Source organism: Oryzias melastigma, linkage group LG24 (assembly GCF_002922805.2).
Source record: "Oryzias melastigma strain HK-1 linkage group LG24, ASM292280v2, whole genome shotgun sequence".
In the NCBI taxonomy this organism is placed as follows: Eukaryota; Metazoa; Chordata; class Actinopteri; order Beloniformes; family Adrianichthyidae; genus Oryzias; species Oryzias melastigma.
In genome coordinates this window covers 1143712-1165476 of record NC_050535.1, presented here as the reverse complement: position 1 = coordinate 1165476, position 21765 = coordinate 1143712, and the positions used below count along the sequence as shown (strand labels likewise).

Here is a 21765-nt window from a genome sequence, read left to right as displayed (position 1 = left end):
TCGACGAAGGCCTTGGTTTCCTGTCCTATTTAACTCTCCTCCTCTGAGGATCAAACCACCACATATCCAGAAACGTGTCATCCAAACCCACAAGGAAGGCGGTTCTGCGGCTGTGGGTGCCGTTCCCACTGCGGAGGTGGTGTTTAACCTCTCCTGCGGCAGGTTTCCCTGCGAGCGAGCAGGTACGCCGCTGTTAGACGAGAGCTGAGACGAGCAAGCGAGAGGCATCCCTGGCGACCGGCATGGCCTCCTTTCATCATCTGCTTCCCCTCCTCTCTTTGAGCAAACACGTGGGCTCTGGGAGCCGTCGGAGGTCCGCCGCTCGCAGAGATGGAGGAATTCAGAAACCCCTTATTTATTACCACTTTGGTAGGCAGAGCTCTCAGGACTGCGAGAGGGAAAGCTTTCATTTCTAAATGTTTGCTTATGAAAATGGACTCCACATATAGGATCCAAAGACGTGAAAATTAAACAAGTGAGGAACAGAAAAGAGAAAGCACAAATGTGTATGTGCTCAGGTTCCTTTTTAAAATCACTCTTAAAACTCTAAAGCATGAACCGTTCCCTCCTGTTGAGTAATCAGACCTGCATGGGGCGAAAGGACGCCAACTCTGATCTTCCAGGTAAACATTAGCCTGGATTGGGGAGCCGCTTTACCGGTTACAACCATTGACTGTATTTTAGAACTGGACTGAGTGGCCCCGCCTCCAAAAAGTCTCAAAAAATGAAATCCCATCAACTTCTATAGAGGAATAATTGGCTATAACTCAGTCATTCTAGTGGTCAGAATAACCATTCTGACTTTTTTAAAACACGTTTTTAATAATCCTCATTTTTACGATACTTTTTCCAGTTATAAACTGACCAATCAGATACCTCAATTAAAAGTGGGCGGAGTCAGCTGGCCTCCAGCGTTCAAACGTTTGACAGAATTTGTGTAGCATGCTTATAAGTGGAAGGGGCGTCAACTTCCAACAAGGTCACCCCGATTGGTGAGTGGTTGCCATAGAAACTCAGATCAACTCATAACTGCTTACAGGCAACCTCTGGTTCCAATATGGCGGCATCCTAATTGCAAAAGAATTCTGTTGGAGCCAGAAAAGACATTTTCTAGGAGTGACGTCCTGTTCTCGGATAAGCTACAGCGCATGTGACGCACGTTCATGAACCCGCTAAGTGCGTTTAGCATATAGCGTTCGCTATCCATACGTCATTATGAAATCCTTGATTGGTTAAAGTTTAACCTGGTTTTACTTTTAAGGCAGGTTTTGTACGTACAGTAGATCCAAAAAGCTAGCTAGAGTTTTGAACCCGAAACCCCAAAATACGCATAAACAAAGACTTTTTGTAAAAGTGGTCGGTTGAACACACATAGCCGAGGTGTAGTGAACATAGTTATACAGTCGATGATCCCAACCAGAGGATACAATCTCTATGTGGTCCAAAAACCAACTTTTTTGCCAAAGCTGCAAACGTGATACTAAAACAATATATAATCATAAACAAATAGTTGATAATAAGATCATGAAAGCAGATTTAAATCCTAAAAAGCCAATCCAAAAAGCAGGATAAATGTATACATTTGGGGAGGGAGTAAAAAATTGAAACACAAATTCATGAAATTGTATCCAAACGAGACTTTTTAAAAATGAAGGTGGTGGAAATATGATGATGTGGGCTCTTTTTCAGCCACTAGATTAACTCCGCAGCAACAGAACTTTCTGAATTCCTCCTTTTATCTTGAAAAGTTGATCACAACTGAACATCTTCATGACAAAAACAGAGAAGGGAATTTACCTTTTTGCAGATGACTTTCATATTTATAGCTATAGCTTGACTCAGAAATCGGTGGTAAACATTTGAGGATGCCTCTTTTTTTCCACTGGTTTATTATTACTGGTAAACATCAAACAGAAACGACAACAAAATCAAGAGCAAACGTCTTTCTGTCCTTTGTGGCGATCGTTTCTTTTACATCCAGAGGTTGGTTTTCAGCGATCGGCGTGACATTATCTCCGAGTAAAAAAATACGCTCATCCACCCGGGTCAGCTGCTGGACCTTCGGCGCCGGTGCTGTTGGTTTATTTTGGGCCCCAAGCATCGATGACAGGAACGGCATCGGAGTTAATAAAAACGGGTATAAACCGGCGGGCAGTTTTCGGCTGAGTCAGTTTGTGCCACACAAACGCTGCATTGTGCTGAGTTGGGATGAAGTCGAGTCTACATTCATTTCCTGCGCCTCTGGCGTGTGAACGTCCTCGCAGACGCAGGGATTAAGAACGGTTTGTGGAGATCTTTGAAGTCCTCAGAGATCACCTGAAGGAACGGGCAGCAGAATAATAATCCTCTGTTCGGTGAATCCCTTCGGTATAATACAGGTTGGTGTGTCCGCCCGCACTGACAGTACCTCACACAGCTAAACATCTTTGTACATTTCGTTGCTTTTATACATTGTTGTGCCTTTAGTCAAAGTTTGATCAAAAAGGAGACTCAAGAGGTTATAAGGTAGAAAACAGTTTTCCCGTAACTTTGTGTGCTTCCCTCTGGTCCCTCACTGCAGAGCGCAAACGCTCAAACAAGGCAGAAAACTCCAGAGTCTCGGCGTGGGACACCCATCCGACGTCGTGAATCATAAAGTGCTCTCCAGAAGCCACTCGGAGCGGGAGAGTTTGTCTCTGGCCCGCCGAATGTTCGCCTCGATCTGCGGCAGCTCGCCGCTCATGGACAGGCTGCGTTTGGAGCGCAGGCTGGCTCCGGGTTTGGGGTACGCCACGAAGCACCGCTCCCTGTACGAGTCCGCGTTGAAAGAGTGGCGGCGGTTCACCCTCACACCCTCTGCTGGCACAGTCATGTAATATCGAGACGTTTGGTGTGGTCGAGGACCCCTGGGAGCTGGAGTCCACTTGGCCGGCTGCGCGGGTGCAGCGCGAGCGACGGGCATTTTGACCTCCGATGAGTTATTCCGGTTCATGTTGTTGAGCTCCACGTCTGCCTGTGCTTCTGCTCTCCGAGCCTCTGAGGGCTTCGCGGTGGCGCCGGAACGTTTGGGCCTCGGGGCTCCCGGGGAGGCCGGGTGCCAACTGTGACTCCCAGCAGAGGTAGACACGGTGCAGTCGGGGACGGAGGGTTTTGTGCTCGGCGCCGTGGTGGGCGGTCGCTGCTTGGCAGGCTCTGGAGGCGGGAGGACCACCTTGAGGCAGTCCTTGTCGTTCTTCTCTGGGCGCAGCACCTGCTTGGAGAGGGATTTGGGAATCCCGCAGCCTTGTAGCTGTCCGTCACTGCTCAGTGATCGAATATCCCCCATTTCCAGCGCCTGAACCCACAAAAACAGAAAGGACATCGTCACAAACTCTCGCCTCAACACCACTGAAGAAACCAAGCGTGACTGACCTTATCTGCATCTCCCTGGTTACACACCCGGTAGCGAACAATGAGGAAGATGATAAAAGCAAGCACTGAGGCTACGATGATCCCGCCGATGATAACAACGATGGTTCCACCCAGAAACTGGGACTGCATGAAGTGGCATCTCAGGTACTGCGGCTCGGTGGAGAAGTGGATGCAGCCTATCACCCTGGTGGCGGTCAGAGACGTCACCTGGTCGTCGTAGATCGCCAGCACACACAGGTCATAGTGCGTGCCAGCGGCGAGGTTGTTCACCAGGATCTCCTTACTGGTTGGTGGTATCATTCTGCGGAAGAAGGAGAGCTTTGTGAGTTCTGACACAGTTTACTGAGCTGTGAATGAAAACGAGACCAAAGCAAATCAGATTATCCAGATTACTGTTGTAGGGATAAACTGATATGATCATCGTTTATCTCCGAAGGCTTCTTAAGATGTGTGTCTAGACACACTATCTTTAATGACATGTGCTTCAGCCTTACAGCTACGCGGATGATGGAGAGTTACTTGGGAGCACGGGAAGGCTTGGGAATGAGTGGATTAAGGCCATCGTCTCAAGCATCCTCACAGGTGCTGCCGGTTTTTGGTGTTGTCATAGAGGATCGTAGAGAGGTACAATCGAGGTGTGCTTTTCACAATGTCATGAAAATGGAATGTCCCTTTGTCTTGCATGTGGTCAGTGTATCGTAAAGTATTTAAAACAATAATAAAAGTAGTAAGAAGTAGTATGCACTTAAGATGTAAAGCAGATACTGTCATACGGTGTCCTCACACTGCACTTTAGTCATTAGTGAGGGGCTTGCATTGGCTCCTAACAGACGGCAGACAAATACTACACACACGTGATAGTGTGTGTAGGATGCCTGTAGGGCACCCCACCTTCAGGCCGTGAACCAGAACTGGTCCAGTTCTGGGATGAGGAGCGCACCGGTACCCACACCTGGTATTGGTACCCTAACCTGGCACCAGACGCGGTACCGGATGCGGTACCAGACGGGGTACCGAACCAGTACCAGATGTGGTACCATGCGCAAACTGAAAGTGGTACTGGACACAAACCAGTACTGGACACGTCCCAGTGACCAGTCCACGTCCGGTACTGTGTCCCGAGGGTTTTGGACCCTTGATTTTAATGAACAGCCAGCACGTCCAGATATTTGACAAGTGGGGGACGCCAGAAAACGTCACTTTTCCTTAACCAAACATCAGTATGTGACGGCTTGGGAGGGAGCATGTGTTGGATCTGGGGGGATTAAAAAGCATAAAAAAAATCTGTACGACACGCCTTTGCATCTATCTCACCCTTACATGTTGTATAAGGCCTCGTTTCCACTGACCGGTCAGTACAGTCCGGTAGCAGGTAGTACGGTGCGGACTAGTTTATTCTGGCGAGTTTTTCCACTCAGTTAAGCCTCACTTCCACTGAGCAGTTTGCTTTCACGGTGCATGTGTGGTGTCTCCTGCTAGCGTGTCATTGTAGTGCAACGACTAGAAAAGCTACAACAATGGAGGTCATCCAGCAGCTCGCCTTTTTCTTGGTTTACTTCTGGTACGTCGTGAATAACAGGAATTTAATGTTGTTTGACAGAATGGCAAAAACCCGAATGCTTACAAATGTTGGAAACTTTAGCTTAAACAAGCGCTATTTTGACGCTTCTAATGTCTGCCCATCAACGGGTGGCTACAGCGGCTCCGCCACAACTGTTACGTTCCACTTTTTAATAGAACTACAACCAATGGGGACCCTCAAGAGGTACGGTTCAGTACTGATTAATGGGTCCATTTTACAATGGAAACATTCAAAATACCGGACCAGACAACAACCTGTCGCTTGGATCAGGCTCAGAAAAAAAAGTCTGTATAAATATTTTCTTTTTTCTAATTTTGTGTGTCCGCCTGGAAGGGCAGTTGGGAATGAAACTACGTTCACGCCGGCCTCTGGGAGCGTGTTCAAGCCACCACCTCCAATGTAAACTCAATGTAAACACTCGAATATACACGTTTTGGGTTTCACGTTCCAAACTACACACATTTTTAAAACCATTTTTGGCCCAACCTACAAAACACCCATTGGCAAGTTAAACCGACCAATTGGGAACCAGATTTGGTGACATACAAATAGCATACCCTAATTCTCAGAATGCCATCCGTTTGAAAATTGATCATGAAGAGAAGTTTAATAATTGCAGTTCGCTTTCTGCCCGGAATTCTATGATCCCAAATCTTTTATGTATCGGAATAGAGCTTTAGATTTACCTGATTTGCACAGCTTTGACATTCTTAAAAGAAAAGAAGAAGCCCCACCCTGCTTGTCCAGTGTGAACCATGACTTAAACGTGCATCAATGTCAGTATGAGCCTAACTTCAGGCAATAACAACCTCTGATTTCCCTCATGAAAGCATCATGTATGCCACCAATGTTTCTATGCAATCATCCCATCACAGATTAACGCCGTAGACTGAAGGACGGCAGGTTGTGATGAAAGACCGCCACATGCTGCGCGTGTGAAGTCGGGAAACAATGGAGGCCGGCTCTTTCTTCTTCCAGTGGGTCCACAGCTTAGTGCTGACACTCTGTTTTGATTTTGTTGATGAAGCATTATTAGGCTCTTGCACAATGTAAATAATACACATGGGGGGATTAGGAGACGAAGCACGAGAAGTTCTACACAGTGCATTAGTCTGTCTTCCTCACAGGATTAACAGATCCCACAAATCAAGCTGACAGCCACGTCCGGCTCCTAATGACTAAACATCTGACGGGATTTAAGCCCGTTGGAGGGAAGGCAGAGGTTATGGGATTACATCTGCTCACACAAAAACTCACCTGTACACCAGTGAATCGTCGTAGCTCCCGTTGTACTGGATCTGGAACATGCGGATTCCGGGAATGCTCCTGTGGAAGTTGAACCTGACCAGCGCCGACGTGGACGTGGCCTCGGCGATCACCACTTTCTTCTCCTGGCTCGTCTTGGCGTTCCCCAGGGGGACGCCGCCTGGCTCTGCCGCGCCCGTCTTTGTCACAGTGGCGATATCCGATGACCCGGGGTCGGGCTCCTGCTCGGCCACCGTGTTGTTGGTAATGTGGGGGAGCTTAGCGATGGCCAGGTACACGGCCTGCTGGGCCTCTCCGGCTGGGTTGGAGGCGATGCAGGTGAAGGAACCTGACACACAAAGATTTTACTGACCACTGGGTATAGACGGCGTACCACATTTTAGCTTGTATTTGGACCAATTTCAAGGCAGTATTTCCTCTTTCCATAGACTTTTGGAGAAAACAATTTTCTGAAGGTTTAACCTTTTTGGTGCATGAAAAACAAATCTTCAGAATAGTTCTTAAGATAACATTTATTTCTGTTTTTCAAGTTGGTAATTTATAATTGGGTTGTATAAGAAGCTACAAGGCGATTATCCACTAAAAAGACCAACCTTTATTTAGTTTTTCTTTTAAAATAAGAGTTAGAGCTGCAATGCTTCACACTGAAGGAAGATTTATCTTAAAATGAAAGATTACCACCTTAATTATTGACTAATGAGGCACAAGGGTAACCATTAATCACATTTTGCATTTCATTAGGAAAACACACACCTGTTTATGTCTTGAAACTGGGCTTTTTGGCATTTATGGTATCTGAAATTAAAGTCTTCTTTCTTGGAAATGTTTCACCACAAAAGTGGTGAAACATTTCCAAGAAAGAAGACTTCAATGATTCAACTTCTTGGCATCACCTGGATGAACCAAAACCTTTATTGACACACATTTTATGATTTTACATGGAGGCGTAGACTTTTAGATTTAGAGGCTAAAATCCCTGGAATCCTAATAATCGGCGCATGAGGTTGACAAATGAACACAAACCAGATATCTCTCCTTTATTTACTGCTGAGGAGTAAAATGTGTTTTGTTTATTTATGAAGCCGCTTATTGTAAACACATAGTAAGTCCCTAAAGCTGACTCAGCTTTATTTGATCACGTATTGAAAAAAAACCCATTTGAATCAATTGAGAGCATAAAGTTTGGAGCATTTAGACAAAAGAGATTAGAATAGTAATAAATCAATGGGTCGAGGGGCCATTTTCTTATAAAAATCCATAGACGTGGACCTCTGGATCAATGGAGCGCTCCCGGTAGAGTGAATTGTTTAATCAAACCTTTGGGGAAACCAGTCAAAAGAAGAGCAAACACCATGGAAAGCCTTCAGAGTCGCTCTTAGCAGAAGTCTATGTAGTTTGTTTTAGAAAGTGGAGGTACGAACGCGTCAACGATCATCTGTTTCAAGTCTTGTTGACACAAACTTCAAGCACAGAGCTCTTGAAAATCCCACAAAAAGATTAGAAATTGGTCCTGAATGTCTTACTGGACGTCTTTCTTCAGTTTTAACCAAACTAATCTTGGTTCAACATTAGTTTTTATTCATTCATTCATTTCTAGAGCACCTTCCACCACCATTCAATAAGAGGCACAGTGCTGTACACAGTACCAAACCGATATATACAATGATAAAACAAAATAAGAGTAAAAACAATTACCAGCATATGTCTGTTGGTCTACATACCTCCATTAGATTAATTTTATGATTTGGGCTGCACAAGCAAGCATTAATATTGTATATGTATGACTGTATATGAGAACCGGACTGAATCCGGCGCTTTCAAGATAGGAAGTACCAGCTGGCTCCAAGAAGCCAAAATTCCATAGACTTCTATAAAGAAACGAACAGCTATTGGTCAAAATAACATTCTTGCTCTGAGACCTTTTAAATGTCTTCTTGAAAATCCTCTTTTTTTCGTGATATTTTTTCAAGTTATAAACTGGCCAATCAGATGCCTCAATAAAAGTAGGTGGAGCCTGCTGGCCCCCGTGTCCAGCGTTAAAAACATTTGACGGATTTTCCGTAGCACCCATTCCGAATTAGACCAATCACTGCTTGCTGTCCATGTCTGGCTCCCACATAGTGGCATCCATAATGCATAATGGAAACTGAATTGACCTCATAATTGTCACTGAAACTTTTACTGTTTGTTACAAATGCAGATGAATCGGTCAGACTTTGTCTTTTCAAGAGACTCCTGGCCAGTTTAATATCTGTTCTACACACAAACTCGCAAAACTTTTGTAAAAAACAAACTGCATCCACTGCTAATATATTAATATCTTCCCTACAGGCAAACTAGCAAAACGTATGCTTGAAACAAACTGCATCCACTGCTATTGTTTTAAAACCTGCATTAAACACAAACTGGCTAAACTTATGCTTAAAACAAATCTCATCCGATGTTAATGAATTAAAATCTGTCCAACACGCAAACTAGCAAAACTTATGTAAAAAACAAACTGCATCCACTGCTAGCTCTGTTTTTTTATTACAACTTTTACAAAGATACTTCTTCCACTTATAAAAAGTTGTTCTAATCAGCTGTCAAAATGTCACAACTTTCCAGGTGTGCTCATTTTTTTTCCTTAAACATCATACATGACATCATACTCAAGCGGTCCTGTCCTGATATACAGTCAATGGTCAGTCCAAGCATTACCATGGAGATGTGAACAGACCTGAGTCTTTGACCGTGCTGATGAGGATGTCCAGCGTTCCGTCTGCATGGACCACCGTCCTTGAGGAGTTGGACATGAGGCGACCATCCGGGGCGATCCAGTGGATGACGGGGTCGGGATCGCCCCTGGCCTTACAGCGCAGGGTCACGCTCTGACCCTCCAGAGCTCGCAGCTCCTGAGGCGGATGCAGAGATGATTAAACAAGCTGATTAGGAAAGACACTAAACTGAAAATAAACCAATTGTTGGCAGTTCTGTGTTTCTTTGATGTTTGTCAATTATATCTACCTTTAGATTTTCTGATTTTTCTTTGTGAACTCGACATCAGTTCTCAATTTCATTAATGCAGCCAAGACGCAAAATAAAATTTAGGGCATAGAAAGGCAAATGTTTGCTCTCTAATTACATTCAGCACAGAACTGAATGTAAATGAGTTTAAGTAGCTTTATTCCTTGGCAGGGGCTGGATCTGAAACGGTTGGGAAGCGTGGCTTCAGGACTAGATGACTTCATGCTTTCAGTGTGTGTTAAGAGATTCCTCTCTGATCTACCAAGAAAAATTCGACCAAGGAACTTCTTTAAAAGCTTTTCCCAAGACCATACTAGGAGCTGGAACGATATATTCGGCAATAATCTGTTAAGTGCACGTCCCACACCAGTTCAGCTGTCTTTTAAAGTCTCTTCGTGGAGCGGAAAAGGTGCTACCTTGGATTATGTTAGATATGATCAGTCCCTGAGAGTGCAGCAGTACGGGGTTTCATGTTTTTAATTAAGAGTTGTACCTGAGAGTGCCTTGTGACAAGCGGAGGCTCACACAGAAACTCCTCCTCTGCAACCGTCCAGAAGTACCGTCCGGCGAGGTGCTGCGGCGAGGCACAGGTCTCTAAATCGTCCTCCCGCCTCAACCGCCGCAGCCAGAGGAGCTCACAGTTACACCTCAGGGGGTTTCCTCCAAAGCTTAGTGCGAACGACGAAGGCCCCATTATTCCAGAGGTAGCCAGGACCCCGGCTCGTTGAAAAACTGGATCAGGAGGTAGCTTTTGGAGCTTGTTGGAGGTCACGTCCAGCCGCTTGAGCTTCTGCAGTCCGGAGAAAGTCCCCTCGGGAATGTAGCTGAGCATGTTGTGGTCTAAGTTAAGAGTATGGAGGCTGGACATCCTCTGGATGGCGACCCATGGAGCGCTTTCCAAGTTGTTGTAGGACAAGTCCAACTCCTCCAGAGCCGTGAGGTCGTTGAAGGCCCCGATGTGGATGTGTGTGAGCTGGTTGTTGTTGAGGATGAGATGGTGCAGCTTGGACATGCCGCTGAAAGTGTCGTTGGTGATGTGGGTTAGCCGGTTGCTGTCCAGGTGAAGGGCTCGAAGGTTCTCCAGGTCCTTGAAAGCATACGGCGCGATGGAGCCTATGGTGTTCCGGGAGAGGGTCAGGTCCACCAGCTTGGTCATGTTTGCAAAGTCCTTGCGCTTGATGCTGGTGACAAAGTTATCGCCGAGTCGCATCTCCACCGTGTGCCTGTCGATGTTCGGCGGCACAAACAGCAGACCCTTTTTGTCGCACAGTGTCGCCAAGTTGGGGTTGAGGACCTGGCAGACGCAGCGTTTGGGGCAGATTTGAACTTTGTGAGCCTCCACAGTCACGCCGAGCATGACCAGGAACACCAGGAACAACTCCATTTGGCTTTGAATCAGGAAATTAGACCTGGAGGGGAGAAGAAAGAGACACTAAGTTAGTTTGTTGAAACAGTCAAAACCGTACTGGTCTAACCTTTTTAACCCCCAAAACCCAGACCAATATTATCTAAATGGAAAATCATGGCCTTGAGACAGACTGCCGACCTGTCCAGGGTTCTCCGAGGACAATGGATGGATGGATGGATTGATGGATGGAAAATCATGTGGGATAAAGCCCAGACCAAGTGGACCCCAGAACACATTTCTGAAACTTTTTTGTCACACTGATGTCACGCTATGGGTTAAAAAAGTCTATAGATCAACACCATTGACGTATCTGAGAACTGAAGCAAGAAAGTGTGACATCACCCATAGAAAAGGGTGTACTTCTGGTTTTATTGGCATGAGGTTAATGAAAGTTCCACTCTAACTATGAATTTTTTCTTTTGTAAAATCATTCCCAGTGATCTTTTAACTATAACTATTAAAATTAAAGCCAAAATCCAAAAGCCTTTGTTGTTTTTGTAATACATTTTATCCACAGTGGCAGTGGATCATTAGAAATACAATTCTGGGTTGTGGGCGGGACTGTTGACACAGCTCAACTCCGCCCCCTTCCCCATCACATTGCTGAGAGGTTTGTTTGCACGCTCACACATGACCTTATATCCTCAAGCTAACATTAGCGGTGCACAAATAACTATGAGCAATATTGGATCAATCTAGTCGTACAGCACGACTGTTGAACGCTTATCTTGTCTCGCTCACCTAACCGTAGGGACCAAGATGCGTGGAGCGGGAAAGGAAGTCTTTGGCCCCACCCATTTCAGTTATTCTCACTCCCAACTTGTCAAATATAGAAGTATGGTTCGTGGCCCCCTCTGCGCCCCTTTTTGATACTTTGGGTGTCCCTAAATAGTTGTTTTTTGATGTGCTGGCTGTTCCCATTAAATCAGGGGTCCCCAACCTCCAGACACATACTGGTACAAAACGCGGTACTGCTGTACCGAACCGATACTGTCCGTCGCCTGGTACCAAGCGGTCCTCAGGTCGATGGCGGGTTAACCGGTACTGTTCGAGGGCCGCTAGTTATCGGGCCATAGACAGGGACAAAATGCAAAGGCTAATCAGGAGTCCCCAACTGTCGGGACGCGGTACCGGACCGGTGAAAAGTTTGTTTTAGTTGTCTCGCACTTATGTGTCTGAAATCTGTTGTCTGCATTTGACCCATCCTGTAGCCCTTGTGGTGTCCTAGGTATGTTGACGTTGGGAGTTGGGTCATCTGGACCCCACAAGACAGCGCTGAATTATTCTTTTTTTTTATGATTTTGGAGTTTCACTGGTGTCCCTGGCAGACATGAAATCCTGTCCGCCTTCGTCCACATTTGTTATGGGACGGATAACACGTCAATGTAAGGCTTAGGTCATCTGGACCCCATAAGATAGCACAGGGGCTAGGGTAGCGGTGAGCTGTAGACACAGCCGCGCTCGGGAACCATGTGGTGGTTTACCACACCAATCCAACCCCTTACTGCTGAGGGTCAAGCAGGGAGGCACTGGATCCCATTTTTAGAGTCTTGACCGAGAGTTGAACTCACTACCATCCAGTCTCAGGACGGACACTCTACCACAAGGCCACTGAGCTGGTCCAAAGCTTAGGGTACTGGTCCCCTACCCCTAACCTGGTATCTGTACCCTAACCCAGTACCGGTTCCGCATCCTCAGGGTTAGGGACCCCTGACTTATTGGGAACAGCCCGCACGCCAAAAAATGATGCGTTGGCGGACACCCAAAGCACAGGAAAGTGACACCATAAATGGCGAGTTGGGAGTGAGAATGTGTAGTTTTAGATGTTGCGTCATTAGTTTGAGCTTTTTCAAGCATCCAGTTTTCAAATCCAACCAGATTTTAATAACAAAATGCCTAGAAACAGTTTTTATGGTAAAATATTTTATATAGGTCCTCTACTAAGAGAAACATGATACAAAAAAATTTGAGTCGGTATTAAAGTCAATTGTTTTGCAATATGGATGCTGTCATGTTGGAGCCAGACGTCGTCAGTAAGCAGTGATTGGTCTGAGTCTGTCAGGTTTCTATGGCAACCAATCAGAGACGAGTCGTTGGAAGGCCTGGCATTCGAAAGCGAGAAATCACCCGATTGGAACGTTGGATGTGGGGCCAGAAGGCTCCGCCTACTTTTATGTAGGCATCTGATTGGTCGGTTTATAACTTGAGCTGTAGAAAATAGTACTTCCTGTTTCTAACACCAGGGGGAGGGGTCACTCAGTCCACTTCTCATTTACAGTCAATCACACACACACTCAAAGCTGACATTTAAACAGACTGTGGCACGACACCGAGCACATCAGTTCCTGAACAAACAATAAACTCCATTGCAATCAGACGTTAAACTAATTAGCCACCTGCAGCCTTCGGAGTGAAACATTCCCGCTAATCTGGTGCGATTCTTGTGGCAGCTTCCCCCCCGAAGGCCCGCTCCCTCGATCATCCGTTCTTTTTTGATATGATAATACAGATGCTTTCATGTTTGTGTACAGAAGGATGAAAGTGTAGACTGGTAGTTCAGCGCCTCAGAAGAATTAGGCCGGTATCTCAGGATCATATCACCAATAGGAAGGGATGATTGGAGCCGGTGCTTTACTGAGCGTGTGCCGTGCCTCTCTATTGATTTTCTCTCTGCTCGCTCTGCTGCTGCTCTTACTTGTGACACAGCCGAGATGGGGGATAAGCAAGGATCCATTTGATGAATCCCGAGACATTGTCAAGGATACAGAACGTCATAAAAACTAAGACCTTGGAGATGGGATCACAGCTCTGCAGGTGATTCACACAAAGTGTCGGAGAGCGAGCAAACAATGGAGGAATTCTGTGTCATTACGGCAGGAATATGCAGCCCTCTGGGAACGCAGAAGAACAGATTCAACTCGGTGATTGTAGTTAAAATACAAAAGCCAGCCTTTAAACACACAAAGGGAAGGCTGATTTATGAGCTCTGCTTCCTGCAGCTTGGAGCTCTTGGAGCGTGTGCACAAAGTCTTGCCTCAGCAAGAAAAAAATAATAATCCGGAGCACCTTCATGGTTCACCAGAACTTCAAACCATCGATGAGGGGAAAAACTATTTTCTAACTCTGTGGGTTTTATTTAGGGAGAATTGATCAGAGCTGTTGACAAATGAAGAGTGCCGTCCATATTGATGATGGAGCGTCATTGTGCAACGAGGCGGCGGCGGCGACCTGCTCCTTCCAGACTCTCAGGAGGTGACATTGATCGTCTTTTTTACTTCAGGAAATATCCGCCACCATCTCTTTAATTTGCATTTAATTACGGCGATTCCGCAGAGATCTGCCTGGCGGGTCAGACTCATCTGGTACATCAGCAAATAAGTAGATAATCAATAACCACGTTCATCAATCAGGCACTTCATCTTCAGATGTCACCTCTCCGCATTCGCGGGGGTCCAGATTGAGTTGCTCGTTCTAAGGAGGAGTCAATCAGAGCTTGATTGACTCCTCCAAAGAGCAGAAAGACGAGCAGCTTTAGGCGTGTGCAGCAACAAAGCAGAGCTGGGGAGAACGGAACCAGAACGGAACCAGAACTGTGAACACCCTGATCAGGATGCTGCAGAGCAGCTCCACTAATATGTGCTGTGACACCGTTTTCCTACAAAGTCTGCCAATTTTAGAGTGTGATCGCTCTTGGGTGACAGCCTGGGTGCCATGGCAACGCAGAAAACGTCACTTTTGGGGTGTAATCAGGAGCACACTTCCAGATCATGTCTGAGGTTCCAGAGGATGAGGAGGCTGCCCACTCTGCTAATTCAGCATTTAACGTTTCAATCATCACTCCAGCATGACACGAAGAATGACTTCATGGGAAATCTGAGGCTGCGGGAGTCTGAGCGGCTCAGACTCCAGAGCTGCATCTTCATCTTGGGTTTCAGCAGATATGGAGGGTCCACCCGATCTGCTGGACGCCTCACGGCTTTATCGACGGAGACTTAGCGAGTTTTGAAGCTCAGCCGGTGACACATTTGAAATTCCGATCCTCCTGCTCCTGCGACGTCCCAGAGAGGGATTCAAACGTCTCTTTCAAGACGGGGCTGGCCTGCAGGTGTAGCTGTCACACATCATCCATAATTCATTCTAGAAGTGCTGAGATGATTTCCATTCTTTAGAGAAACACGCCGGTTTGTTTGTTTGTTCATAATTGTTGTAAATAATAACCCTAATGCAGCTAATGATAGCTGTCGCTTTGCTGGAGTTACATTGAAAAGATGAACTTAAATTGAAAAATGCCCTAATTAGGAGGTTGTTAGAACGGATAAAATGACTCATTTCTTTGTGGAAATAAACCACGGTTTTATGTCTGGACTTCTACCTGCAGATCTGGACCTGTCAAAGTTCATCTGTTAGCAATACAGCCGTTTTTAAGAAACCAAACCAATCTTAATGAATAAATCAGTCATCAATGCATCCAATCTGACAGAATTTCTTTTATTAAATTAAGTTTTTTAGGCATAGAAGAATTTTTTTGTTGGTTTTTGTCATGAGAATCTACAGTTTTATGAATGGGGGCTCCACCGGTCATCAGATTAAATTGATTGTTATCCATAAAATGTATTTATATGTGAAAAAAATTGGCTTAAGAATTAAAAATGGACACATAAACCAATAGACCAAATAGTGTTGAGACAGAAATGTAATTTAAATTTGAACGTAACTTAAGCCAATTGGATTTAGTCGTTTTAAAGGCCACCAGATACAGACTGAGACTCCTCAGAATGATTCGATAAAGTCCTGAAAGTCTCGGTTATCATCGACTCAATTTTTTAAATTTCTTCTAATGTGAGATTCCAGAACATAAGACTTTAGTAAATCAGATCGTGTTGTTTACATCTCACAAAATCTCTGGTTTAGATTCTATACAGATGACCCAGGTGTGATCTGAGGTTTGGATGCTCTGTCAACGCTCTGATGAAAGCTAACAAGCTCCTGCAAATGTTTGAGATCCACGATTCAAGGAGCAGAACGTGGAAGTTGTCAGGAGGAGGGAAAACACGATGGAGGTTCGCTGGGATTGGGCCTGTCTATTTGCTGGAATGCTGAGATGCTCTTTTGAAAAACAAACATTTGATCTGAAATAGGGCTGCACGGTGGTGCAGTGGTTAGCGCTCTCGCCTCACAGCTAGAAGGCCCCGGTTCGACTCCCGGCTGGGACCTTTCTGTGTGGAGTTTGCATGTTCTCCCCGTGCATGCGTGGGTTTTCACCGGGGACTCCGGCTTCCTCCCACCGTCCAAAAACATGCTTCATAGGTTAATTGGTGACTCTAAATTGCCCCTAGGTGTGAATGTGAGAGTGAATGTATGTGTGTGATTGAGGCCCTGCGACAGACTGGCGACCTGTCCAGGGTGAACCCCGCCTTCGCCCATCAGTAGCCGGGATAGGCTCCGGCACCCCCGCGACCCCGAAAGGGAAGAAGCGGTCAAGAAGATGGATGGATGGATGGATGGATGGATGATCTGAAATCAGACTTTGTTTTAGTTAGTTTCTACATTTTGCAGTTCTAACTAAATGCCTGTAATGTAGGGGAGGGGGAAGTGGGCGTGGCCAAACAGATTAGTGGGCGGGGCTGTCAAAAGAACACACCAAGTACGGTCGTTTTAGAGCGTCCGATTTGTCAGTCGATCAAACACCATTGTAAGAGCCAAAAGGTTAAAACCGAACAATACTTAAAAACACGACGTTTCGTAACTCTACGACAGTTTACGCAGTAAATAAACTGATTCACGTTAACACTTCACTACAGTAAAGTGTTCCATATCAGCGCTAAGCTGCTTTTCTTTGCTTTAAAGAATCACTGGAATTAACGGCGTAAAAAGTTGAAGACTTACGTTATAGTCCAAAGAATGTAAACATTGAATCTAAAGCTACGATGATAAAGAGTAAACATCGACCTTTGCTCCAGTTTTGGTCTTTAAGAGTCGTAACTCTGTGACATAAATATATTTACTTCTCTCCACTTTCAGAATCAGCTGGAATTACGTAAAGTGTGTAACCTTTGAGAGGGACCTGTTTGCAGACGATGGCACCGCACATCATGGTCCCAAAAGTGTAATAAAAGTTTTTAATAAGCTTAAAAAGGGAAAAACTGTTACTATTAGTGTCGACAGTAGAAATGGTCTTTTTGGACAATATGAGGGGAATGCTGGTTCTGGACGTTGACGTCTGCAGCCGGTCTGCAAGTGTACGATTGATGAGTTATAGTAGTTTAAACACAGGAGCCAGAGCTCCAGTGTTGAAAGGTGAAAGTTTAAATTGATGTTGATAAAAAAATAGAGCAAAATCAACTTATTGAGGTTTTAAGTGTATTATAGTGTTCATTCCTGACTATAAACGAACCCAAAGTGGTATATTGATCCGTTAACACATTTCTGAGTAATCCTCAAAAACCTGCGCCCTGAGCACCAGCCCCTCCCAAACCCACAAAAACGAGTTCTCACAAGCTGATGTAACAGACTGAAGACAGCCCCCTTAAGGAAGAGACCGCACTGCCAGAACCCCCCAACCCCCAGGCTAACAAAAACACCTTATTTCTACGCTCAGCTAGCTGTGATCATTCGCTAACTTAGCCACTCAGCAAGCAGTGATTAGCCGCTAACTTTACCGTTCAGCTAGTGGTGAATAGCTGCTAACTTAGCTGCTCAGCTAGCATTGACCAGCCACTAACTTTGCCATTTAACAAGCGGTTATCAGTCACTTTAGTCGCTGCTCAGCTAGTACTGATCAGCCACTAACTTCGCAATTCACCTAGCAGTGATAAGCCGCTAACTTTGCCATTTAGCTAGCATTGACCAGCCACTAACTTTGCCATTTAACAAGCGGTTATCAGTCACTTTAGTCGCTGCTCAGCTAGTACTGATCAGCCACCAACTTCGCAATTCACCTAGCAGTGATAAGCCGCTAACTTTGCCATTTAGCTAGCGGTGATCAGCTGCTAACTTTGCCGCTCAGCTAGAGGCGATTCAGGTGCTCCTCCTAGGCTAACACAAACACCCAATTTCTCCGATCTGCTAGCTGTAATCAGCCGCTAACTTAACCGTTCAGCTAGCACTGATCAACCATAAACTTCACCAGTCAGCTAGCTGTGATCAGCCGCTAACTGAGCCACTCAGCTAGTGGTAATCAGCCGCTAACTTAACCGTTCAGCTAGCACTGATCAACCATAAACTTCACCACTCAGCTAGCTATGATCAACTCCTAACTTTGGCGTTCACCTAGCACTGATCAGCCGCTAACTTCACCACTCAGGTACCAGTGATCAGTTGCCAACAACCCTGTTCAGCTAGTGGTGGAGCTTTGCCATTTAGCTAGCTCAGTGGTAGCCCTGGCCATGGCTACAACCAGTGTACAACCACAATGCCGAAGTCGGCTCTAAGATGACATAATGAAATGATTAAAAGCAGTGAAAGGCGGAGCCTCAGAGGTCGAGTCATCTTAGTTCCGTGTAGGAAAAAAATTAATATTTGTAAATGATGTTTTCCAGAGGTAATATATGATTATATATAGATATAGTTTACTCTGAAAGGCTTAATAAAAGCATGGTACAGGCCCTATAAATTGACTTGCTCATGTGAAAAGCCTCCTGGTGGTCACCAGGTGAACTGACCTGGCTCCAAGTCATTTTATTTCTGTTCTGTTAAATGTTTCCTCACGATCTTGACGTTTCTGGACAATCATGGTTCTCTTCTTTCATTCATCCGGCTCCAAATGAACAACTGTGAGGTAAATGTCAGCAGAAGCCCGTCAGCGTCCTGCCAGACAGACATTTGAAGTTGGGTCTCAGTAAATAATCAGCTGTTCTAGAACCACAGAAGAGCTGCTGTTTGAAATGTGAAATATGCAGTCTGGACACAACGAAGGCTTCCTCACACAACATGTGAGCTCCCAGCCATACTGAGGCTCTTCTTGGGTAAAACTCGGCGTCTTTCTGTGAGACGAGTGCTAATTTGGGTCAGTGAATGTGGGTCTGGTGTGCAGCAGCCTCACACTTCTCTGCCATCAGAGGAAAGTAGCAGCAGAGGCGCCGCCAGAGCAAACAGGAGCAGCAAAATGAGGCGTGGGCTTGCTTTCCCTGCTGCTGCAGATACAATAGAGCCTCAGGCTGCAATGAATAATAAGGTGTGTGATAACTAACAGTCCACAGAAGACAGGATCCCTCATTTGTCATTGTTAATAACCGTGTTCCCCCCTTTTAGTCTGTCCTTTTCAGTCACCTGGCAACAAGCCCCTCATCTCCCAGACTTATTCCATCACTTTTGCTGTTTGGACTTCATCACAGCTTAATGACTGGAAATCAAACTGTCTGTTTTTGGCCTGTTCTGGTGCAGAGAGGAAAAAATCCGCTCCTCTTTGTGGCTTCTTCCTTTCACCTGTGGGAGAAAAAGCGGCTCAGACTGCAGACTAAAAATAAAACCCAATGGCGTTCCTCCGCGAATCGGGAGATTTTTGGAGGATTTTGACCTTGCAGAGCAGCTCCTGAGAGCCACAACCCCGCACGACGCTCGGACGGGAGCCCATCCGAACGGTCCTGGGACTCCAGCAGACACCCCCACCCCCAAAGAGTTGAGTAAAAATGTGGCTTCTACCGTGCAGATGAAGCCTCCAGCCGCGGCGGTGAGCTGGTTTCCTCCCTGGGGGGCTGAGAGCATTGCGGGCTGGAATCCAGGTGTCCCCTAACGGCAGCGCGCGCCACGGCCTGCGGAACCGCCGATGCCCTTCAACAAATCCATAACCCACGGGCTGGTTCCCGCAGAGTCCGGGGGGCTGCGGGCGTGCGGGGGTCGCCTCTCCGCCGCGCGCATCCACGGCGCGAGGAACGCCTTTGCCGCGCAGCGAGCGCCTGATGCTGATGCTGCTGTTGCGCGGAATCCGAGCAGATGTTGCGCTCGCGCTCACTGCTGCTTGGCGCCGCGCGGCGTAATCCGGGCTGGCTCAGACGATGTCCCCCCGCTGCTGCCCCCAGACCGCCGTCCACCACCGACCCGGCTCCATGGCTGACCCACAGGGGCTGTGTTCGGAATGGTAATCGGCGCGCGCGGAGCTGCACAGAGACCATTTGTGTGCGCGAGCAGATGCAGTTCCTCCCAGCCTCTCTCACAGGCAGGCAGGCATCATCATTAATTCATACAGAGTGAACTCAGCTGCGCGCAGATGCAGAGCTGGATAATGTTCTCCTCCAAACCAGCGGAGAGGGGCTGCATTTCACACATTTGTGTTCAAACCTTCGCAGAGATCAAATGAAGCATCTCTGCGTGGATTCAGAGGATCTTTGGGGGGTACAAATGCGTGGAGTTGGCTCTAACAGAACCCCAGAGGGTCTTCTTGGCTCAGGACCATCATTTTCTGATGCACCCTTTGCATTTACTTTATTTTGAACTTGAATGACTAAGAAAACTGTGTTTTTTGAGGGGCGGGGGCCCCTTGAAATAGGGGAGTAAGAAAAAAAATCGATTAGGTGGTTATATCGCGATATTTCAATTGGTGATACTTCGATTTACAATATGTCCTTCAGCGTCTTTTTTTTGTCTTCCACCTAAACCCCCAACCACTAGCTGGCAGCACTGAGCCTCTTTGAGCCGCTCGGCACCAAACAAAAACAACAACGAGACCCGTGTTACTGAGACACGTACTACTTAGTTTTTACATGACCGAAGTTCTGTGCCACAGGCCTCCCAGTATTATATCAATACGAGGATTTTGGTGCTAAATAGCGGCCTCAGAGAAAAACGAGTGAAAAAGTGCAGCTGCACAGAGATTCAGCTTAAAAAATAGTATTACAGATTGTATCGTAAAACACATGTTGCAATATATAGTGTATCACAATATGTATCGCAAGACAGATATAGTGATACTCAGACACATATAGTGATACACGTCTTGCGATACAATATGTATCACAGGACGTGTATCACAGTACACACTTCATGATACAATATTTATCGTAGGACTTGTACTGCGATACATACCTTACCGAGACAATGTGTATTGCTATACACGTTTTACAATACAATATGTATCGTAAGACATGTATCGCTATACACATATTACGACACTATGTATCGTAAGACATTTAAACGATGCACATCTAGCAATACAATGTCTATAGTAAGAAACGCATCACGATACGCATCTTACAATACAATATGTATCCCACGAAAATTTTGTTTTTAACCTTCATTCTTCTGATGATGGAGGACACACATAAAGAAATTAAGCCTAAAATTGCATTTCTATTAATTAATCAACTTATCTGATCAATGAGGCAAGTTCCATGAATCAGTTTTTTTCACAGGGTTGCCAGACCCTGTCCCGGCCGCTGATGGGCAATGGCTGGGTATCCCAGGCAGGTCACCATGCAGTCACGATCCTTCCCACAAACACATGCACACCTAGTAATGAAACATGTTTTTGTACTGTGGGAGGAAGCTGGAGTGCCTGGAGACAACCGTGCATACACGGGAAGAACATCCATACAGAAAATGAACATTGAATCGGGGCAGCCGAGAGACGTAGTCTCTCCAGCATGTCCTGGGTCTTCCCCGGGGCCTCCGCCCAGTGGGACATGGCCGGAATACCTACTCAGGGAGGTGTCCAGGAGACATGCGGACGTCTACTCTGGATGTGGAGGAGAAGCGGCTCTACTCTCCCTTGGTGACCGAGCTTTTCACCGTTTCTCTAAGGGAGCGCCCAGCCACCCTCTGGAGGAAACTCATTTCAGCCGCTTGTAGTCGGGATCTCGTTCTTTCGGTCACGATCCAGAACTCACGACCAAAGGTGAGTAATGGAATGAAGATCGACCAGTAAATCGAGAGCTTTGCTTTCTGGCTCAGCTCTCTTTTCACCACAACAGGCCGGCGCAACGACTGCATAATTTCGGACGCCGCTCCAATCCGCCTGTCGATCTCACGCTCTGATTTTCCCCAAAGATATTTAAACTCCTCCCCTTGAGGCCGGAGCACTCCACCCACTGACAGAGGGCAAACTACCTTGGCCTCAGACTTAGCCTTACACCCCTACATTATAAGCATTTTTTATTCAAATCGTTTAAAAAAGATTGTA

The 21765-nt window shown here is 46.1% G+C and overlaps 1 protein-coding gene across 1 annotated transcript; it reads right to left on the bottom strand.

The window, feature by feature from the left end:
- Nucleotides 1-1858: 1858 nt before the first annotated feature.
- On the bottom strand, nucleotides 1859-19833 carry lrfn5b (leucine rich repeat and fibronectin type III domain containing 5b). The gene is made up of 6 exons (XM_024291144.2): nucleotides 19293-19833; nucleotides 9738-10653; nucleotides 8958-9132; nucleotides 6230-6566; nucleotides 3391-3691; nucleotides 1859-3313 (listed from the first exon to the last, which is right to left on the bottom strand). Exons 2-6 carry the CDS (start codon nucleotides 10626-10628, stop codon nucleotides 2630-2632), a joined length of 2388 nt encoding a protein of 795 aa, XP_024146912.1. The 5' UTR covers nucleotides 10629-10653; nucleotides 19293-19833; the 3' UTR covers nucleotides 1859-2629.
- Nucleotides 19834-21765: the final 1932 nt, after the last annotated feature.

Excerpts from the sequence above, each read along its gene's own strand:
- lrfn5b (XM_024291144.2), bottom strand. The coding sequence starts at position 10,628 with ATGGAGTTGTTCCTGGTGTTCCTGGTCATGCTCGGCGTGACTGTGGAG. Across the intron at positions 6,567-8,957 it reads CAGCACGGTCAAAGACTCAG|GTTCCTTCACCTGCATCGCC; the intron begins GTCTGTTCACAT and ends TTTGTGTGTCAG. Across the intron at positions 3,692-6,229 it reads GACGATTCACTGGTGTACAG|AATGATACCACCAACCAGTA; the intron begins GTGAGTTTTTGT and ends CTTCTTCCGCAG.